The sequence below is a fragment of the Pinus tabuliformis genome, chromosome 5_1 (assembly GCF_031772625.1).
Source record: "Pinus tabuliformis cultivar Carrire ecotype Pingquan chromosome 5_1, CPIR1, whole genome shotgun sequence".
Taxonomy (NCBI): domain Eukaryota; kingdom Viridiplantae; phylum Streptophyta; class Pinopsida; order Pinales; family Pinaceae; genus Pinus; species Pinus tabuliformis.
This window is the reverse complement of record NC_142305.1, coordinates 845248177-845255899: the sequence shown is the minus strand read 5'-3', so window position 1 is coordinate 845255899 and position 7723 is coordinate 845248177. Positions and strand designations below refer to the sequence as shown.

The following is a 7723-nucleotide window of genomic DNA, read 5'->3' as shown; positions in this document are numbered from 1 at the left end:
ACACCGGTGACTAAAATGAACGGCGTGAAGGAGACATCATATGGAGACTGAAATGAACTGCTAATACATTGGATGCACGCTGCACTCAATGCAAGGTATTCAACTTACATATATATGAATGACCACCATATAACAAGGCAACAACGACCCTTTCGAGCGTTATTCCCTTCTGCAACAGTCAAACTCTTCAAGCTCCATTCATCATATGACCTTCAAAAAACAACACACATAGAGACAGAGGCATTCCCATGCTGCTTCAATCCATAACTCCAATGTATTGCAGAGATTTTGCTTGATTTAATGCAGGGGTAGAACCCAGTGCATTCCCTTTCTGGCTTATGGACCTCGATGTACTCAGATGCACAAAGATTTGAAACTCAAGAAGAATCTGAAACAAAATTTGAGCGGGAGCAAAGAGCTGTATGCATGCAGTGGAGAGAAGACAGATCACATACAACTTTGAGTGAGAGTAGGAAAATAACAGGAGTTAATGGGGGCAAAGAGCCAAATTTAAGACCTACGCTCTAATGCTAGGTTAGACCAAGCATTGGTCACTCCAGGCGGTTCTGAGAGTGATCAGCACCAGGCGGTTCTGGTTCCTTCTGTTCGTGTCAATCTATGGGATTCTCATATGTTCGCTGTGGAAAACCGTGAGATCCGTGCTCAGATGGCAGTCGGGTCTGCAGGAGCAACCGAGCGTGGGTTGGCCGACGCTCTACGCCTCGGTGCTGCTGGGTGCCGTCTTCGGAGCTCTGGCCATGGTGGCTATGCTCGCCGCTACAGTTCCGGCCATGCTTATAACGTGGATTACAATACTCGTCCTGCTCACCTTCGCCGGGAAGCCCAGGGATTTCTCCTGCACGGTTTTCTCCTGCAAATATTGTTCGCCTCCTCGAGAGAGAAACCACATTCGTTGAGAAGGAAGCTCGCTACTGGGTTGCTTTCAAAGGAGGGAGGCGGTGAAATGGGTACATTGAGAGTCGAATAAAATGCTTAATAATTTTGCTGGACTTTGAACGAGGCGCGAGGAGAAGAGAATGATGAAGGCAGGCAGGTTTTAAAACGCATATGGCAGAGGCAGTTGTAACAGTGCAAGATAAGGAGAACTGCAATGCAAGGCTGGGACTGGGGTTCACATGAAACGACTCGAAAACCAAACACTCGTTGATCTAATTAATCCCTATGAATACTTAAATACTCTCGTCATTATGTGAATGTCCTTGCCAGATATCCTTCGCCACGTCACTGACGAAGCGCCACACCACTGTTCTGCCCAATATCATAAAACCTGTACAAACCGACCCTCAGAAGAAAACGCACTGAAATAGAATTCCGCCATGTACGCGAATTCAGAAGATCATCATGTGCCAACAGGTAGTGACCTGTCCCTAAGCAAATATACACTTCTGGCAATGGCTGAGATGCCAGCACCGCATGCCGTTGAATGCCATCCTTACACACAGCCACGCCGAGGAGGCGGAGGTCATTAAATTGTTCAAGATTTTACTGAAATTTTCTTGGGAAAATTCAGCTAATCAATTGGCCCTACGAAGTACACGATCGAACCACAGATGGGACACACTTAAAGCACTGTAAATACTGTAATTTGCTGTGAGACTAATTTTCCTCGTCAATTTAAAAATTGTGCGCTTTTGAAAATCCGTCAAATCTTGGTATCTCTGTACAGAGAATGAAGATGAATAAAGAAAACGAAGCAGACAGTCATCAACACCAAACACAAAAGTTATGGCGACGTATCAAGAAGATTAAACCCCTGGAATTCAAAACTCAGAACCAATGACTTCAATCCCGAACTCCGGAGGGCGGGCAACATCGACTAAATCAGTGGGCAGCACAGGCGTGGCAGATGCGTTAGTGGACAGAGCCCAGAGACGGAGCAGAACAGTGTACAGACCGACAGCAAATGATTTCATGCAGGAGCGGTTATGGAAGATGACAGCGCTGATGCGCCAGAGCGTTATGGCAGATGCGTTATGGTCGCCACAAATTTCTGAGTAATTTCAAAATTGCATGCACGGTAACAGATGCATATTTGGTAAACAGCAGAGTGGTAGGTCAAGAATCGCAGGGACTGTGAGGCACCTCCTAATATAGCAGTACTGACAATTATATGAGTGTACAGGACTGGCATGTAAGAAAGGCCACGGAAAACAAGTGGCTCATGTTTGAGCAGGGCAGGAGATCGCCCGCTCTGATACCATGTTAAATAGACATGGACAGCACAAGAATGTGAAAGATAAATCATTCAATTCAATTTTTATTAACAATAGATATACATTTATAGTACACATATGTGACTCTTGGGATTCAGATCCCAAGGTCTCTTGGACTGCTTTGTCCATTCAACTTCCACGCTAACCCTTTAGGATTAGGTGTCCAACAACATCTGTTGGTTCACACAACTGTATTGTTCGCGAACCATGCCTTCACCAACATGGGTCAACCAATGCGCTGGTGGCTACATTGGAAGTATCACTTCACATGGGATGACCCATCCATTGTTAGCTTAGGAGTAGGAGTAGTGTTTGATTTTTGAGTTGTTTGCTTGCATGCATGTTTGCTTCTTTCTTTGTGTGTTTGTTTGCCTGCTTGTTTGTTTTCTTACTTGCTTTTCTTTCGCATTTTCTTATGCTTCTTGCTTTTCTTTTTGGTTTGTTTGCTTGTTATTGTCCGTAGGTTAGTTTCGCATGGACCATGTGCAACTCTTTGAACAAGCTAGGTAAAGTACGAGAGGACTTGTACCACTATCAACATTTGGTTATCTGTTGTTCGCTCTCTTATGTAAGAACTTGTTGTCTTCAGTCCATGATACATCAATGGAAAATACGTATTATTCGAAGTGAACCTTGGTGAAAACACAACGCTTGCGTGCTAACTAGTATCACCTAGTCTAGTCGGTTGTTTTTGGGTTAATCCTTGCCAGATCAATCAAGTAGAGTAAGGTGAGGGGGAAAACCTTAACAAGCACGCCAGAGGTATATATAAACTACTTCTCTGAAGGAAAAACCTCTTCTGCTCTCAATAAGTTGAGATCCCTCTTCCGCCTCTAAAATGAATAAGTGTTATGCATAGTTATGAAAATGAAAAATGAAAAAAATGAAAAAAAGTGAAAAATTTCGAAAAAATTGATGAAAAATGAATAAGGCGAAAGAAGAGAAAGGCTTCCTACGTAGAGAAGTGATGCAAGTAACTCTGCCGGGGTACTAACTAGGCTCGCTGGCAGCGGAGCGATGCTTGTGTTCCGGCATGACTCTGCTGGGGTACTGTCCAGGCCTGCTAGCAGCGGAGCAACACTAGAGATGAAACTAAAACTACGACGACTATACTTCTTGTGCACCAATATACTCCTCATCCCCAATTGAAACAACTGTGTTGGCTTGGATTGGAATGTGTGTTGACCAACCAAGGGCTTGGCAGATTTTGCATCTTACAATCAAGTAAGTATGAAAACCAAGATGACCTGAGAACTGAACAATACTTTCGGAGGTGTTAGACTTGCTTTTCACGAACAAGGTCCATTCAGCGAGCTGGAGTTCTACCAGTGTGTCGCCAAGTGTTGTAGCAGCTACAACCACCCTCCAAAATTTTTCCTTAGCTTCGTTTTGGAGCCTCCCTACCCACCATCCTCAGCAACATGTCTTGTACTATCAAGCACATCAGCTTCAACTGTTTCATAGAGTCTTGTCAGCCTGTGCATGCAAGTTTGCTCCACCCCCTACACAGGCTGCTTTCCAGACTTAGTGCCAGTTGCTGGTTGAGCAACTCCATCTGGGAATTATGTAATTCTAGAGGGGAACCAACCTTCCCACTAGAAATTGTGCAAACCCAGCTGGGCTCCAGAATTGCACAATTCTTCCTGATAGTCTTCCTCAAAAAAATTGCGCAATTCATCCCAAGACAACTACTCAGCCTAGAAATTACACAATTCTTGGTAGCAGCCATCTGCTGCTCCGAGAAATTGCACAATCCCTCTGGGACAACTAGCCTAGAAGCTAGCAGAAATTGCACAAATCCAGCCAGGTAGCCTGCTGGGCTTAGAAATTGCGTAATACAGTCAGACAGCTTCCTTGAGAAAATTGTGAGGTCTGACCCAGGACAGCTGCTCAGCCTAGAAATTGCACAATCCTAGGAGACAGTCACCTGTTCCTCTTAGAAATTGTGTAATCCCTCTGGGACATCCATCTTTGCTTAGCCTAGAAACTGCGCAGATTTTCATCTCAGGCTCGCAGACCGATTCATGTGCCTTCAGGTTGATTGGTTCTCTCCGGGACTGAGAAAAACTGATTTGCATGCATGCACTGCTTCTCCCAAGACAACATGTAAAGGAATCCCTTGATTCAGGGATCTATTTTTAGCAGTTGGAGGTTACATGCAAGGATCATTTCAGAAACATCTTGCCAAGTGTCCGTTTTCCTAGATTTGTGGCATGCGTGTCACAACCTCGGTTTTATAAAAAATCATCAACCAGACATTGCAAAGCTCATTCCTCACATCGACCTTGCAGCTCTGACATTCCACATTGCATCTAGGAGTCGTCAGCACATTCATCTCAGCTGTTTCGGGGTAAGCTTGCTTTTCATGTCTCACACTGTGTTTCTGTCGCTTTTTGTGTTTCACTTCATGTGAGTGTTGTCTACTTGATTTCAGTGAGTGCTTGTTGTCGTTTTGATGTATGTTAGCTTCTAGAAGCACCGTTTCAGTTTTCGTTCGCATATCACTACTGTCGCATGCATGACACTGTTTTTGCATGAACAGTCGTCGTTGCAGTGACTCGCTTCACATACATGCATGCTTTCCCATTTCCCGAATCCTGCACTTGTTATTTGCATGTATGACTATTCACTCTTGTTTGCATTCATCTCATCATGCATTTAGACTTCTCATGTTTTCAGTCACTCGTCGGCTGGTCCAAGCTGCCTTGGCCCAAACCGTGCCTTGCCCGACTAGCATTGCGCATTTCCAGAAGCAAAGGCTCTGCCTTCCCTCGAGAAATTGCGCAAGTCTGGTCCAACACTGACCTCCAAGCTTGCATTGCGCAATTCTTGGAGGCAGTGTCATGTTGGCCCCAGAAACTGCACAATGCAGTTTGTTGGTTGCATGTCACTACTGACTGAAATTGCGCATTGTGTAGTTTCAGTCCTCAGCAGGTCAGGATGGACTTGTTGACATGGTGAATTTTTGCTATACCAACAAGGGGAACTAACCCGATCATAGATCCCAAATAGATCTGCTTTCGTTTGGAGTGGCTAATTCCAACGGGTTTTAAAGGACCCCGTGAACTATTATAAGTGTTGAGAGATGGCTTCCTAGAGGAAGACTTCAATTAAATCAACAAAAGGAAACAACTAACCTATATGTATCAAATCCTATCTAAACTACTTAAGCTACTCTAATCTAGTCCTAACTATCCTAATCTATCCTGCAGGAGCAAAACAAAAGGAGGTTAAACATCATATATAAATCCCAAGTCCAAATGAATCAATTACTGGTCCACATAAGAACAAGGTTGTATTAAATCCTAATCGCAATCCAATTACTTATACAGGAATATACATTCCTTTCCATACAAATAACACTTGCAACTGATGTTTAACAAAGTCTGGAATCAACAACCTTTCATGAATTATCAATGCTATTGAATTACATTCAAATAACCAAGAACAACCATGAAATGGTAGTTAACAATATGCACAAAGAAAATCACATTTATCTTTGTGCTAGCAACAACACACTGATTCTAAACATATGAAAGAAAAGGAAAATAAATCTAAAACACAGGCTCCTTCTTGAACCAAACAGTCCTCTTTATTCACAATAAATCAAAGTTGTTTTCTCCAAACAAAAAAAGCCCCTCTCTGCTATCTGGAGGGAATATTTATGCAGCTAGAAATGACTCTCTGTCTTCCCTTAACCCTTTCACCTTCCCCCTGTTTTCTTCGATATACAAATCAAAATACACAGATGTAGAACAATTGGTGTCACTGCTGACACATAGAGGTCATTTTCTGTCACTGGAGCATTTCATTTCCTGGGGAAATGAATAGATGCTGATTAGAAGAGGATGACTGTGTGTCATCTCTTCATGATGAGATTTGGGGCAGTTTCGCTTTCGGAATACACAGGCAACACCTGGAAACCGATTGAGAATGCCAAAGGCCGGCTCTTTCAACAGAACACATCCGCATATATGAGTTCTCCGGATCTGCTTATACATCCTTTACTCCTTGCCTGCAGAGATAATAGACACTAGTCATGCTTATGAAAATATGACAGAAATGCTTTAAAAACATAAGCATTTCCTTCATTGAACATTTATTACATCAAATGTGAAAGAATCGGCCCCTGATTTTTAATTTATTCATTGATTAAGTCCCGCGAGTGCGAATCCGATTTATATTGAAAATCATGGCATAACACATAACCGGATGGTATTTCGGAAGGGGTCTAAGTGGTATCTAGTATTGTGAGGACGACCCCTGATTCCACTCTTCAAATGACACGTAGCAACTAGGAGGAAATAGGATACCACTTTTCAGGCGGGTACTCCTCGAGCTACTTGTTCACCTGAAATTTGCGTGGACCGTTGGATCCACAAAAGGTAGATCAACGATGGAGGATTGGGGGGGTGGACTTGAAATGCGTATGAGTCACGTTTAATGATCCCTTCGGATCCGCAACATAAGCTTTCCCTTTAAAAAAGCCCCGCCCTCAATATCTTTCGAAAACAAAGAAATATACGAGAAAACCCGGCCGAACTTGAAGTATTATATGTCCGGCTCCATAACCATCGGTGGGTCCAGGTGATAATGGTGTGCCATATATATAACCCCCGGGTTCCGCCGATAGCGACAAGTGATTGGGGGGCAGACCCGATAATATATATATTGTAGCTGATAGCCCTGTCGGGTCCGCTAAATCGCATCGGCGTTATGGCTTAGCTTTGACTTCCGCCGATTACGATATGCGATATGGTCCCAGGCCCGACATATGTATGAAATATGGTTAATAATGCCGTTGGGTCCGGACTATAGTAATGCGCAGTGATGATTGTGATAGGCCAAAAAGGGGTGATTTATGCATTTTGTGAAGCCTTTCCTTTGTAAAGGGTTATAGTGGAATAAGGTGTGATAGAAGGTTTTTGGAGGGTTGGAAAGGTCCTGATGGAGGAAATGAATGGAGGGTTAAGAGGGGCTAGAGATAAATCATGCAGCAGATATCTAAAGAGGGGGCTCAACCATTAACAAAAAAAAATTGAAGATTTGACTTGGCAAAGGATTAAAGTCCCGAGGATAAAACAGGTCATTCGGAGGGGTGCAAGATCAACTTCTAGGGGACCCATTCAAAACTGCTACTAGGGCAAATTTTAATAGGGTGGTGGTTGTGGCCACAACAAATGGCAAACCGCTGGGTGAACCAGTTATCTTTGTTTCCAAATAAACCTTGGATCAATAGAACATCAAGGTGTTGAGATAAACTTGAAATGCAAACTATATAGATGGACAGGCATGGGTTCCACTTCAACATTAATTGCTTCAGGTGGGATAAAGACAAATAGCTTCTACTCACTGATAGGGTTTTGACAGGCATTCTCCAATGGTAGTATTATGGGATTTATTGACTTTCCTTTACCTGTTTCCTACTTTCAAAAGCCCTTTCGGGGCCATCACTGGTCTGTCAATACCTGTTTAGGTGTGTACCTCAG

General features: G+C 43.3%; 1 protein-coding gene across 1 annotated transcript; it reads left to right on the top strand.

Moving 5' to 3' along the window:
- The first annotated feature begins 348 nt into the window (after positions 1-348).
- On the top strand, positions 349-917 carry LOC149167500 (uncharacterized). The gene is made up of 2 exons (XM_089430503.1): positions 349-420; positions 561-917. Exons 1-2 carry the CDS (start codon positions 349-351, stop codon positions 915-917), a joined length of 429 nt encoding a protein of 142 aa, XP_089286629.1.
- Positions 918-7723: the final 6806 nt, after the last annotated feature.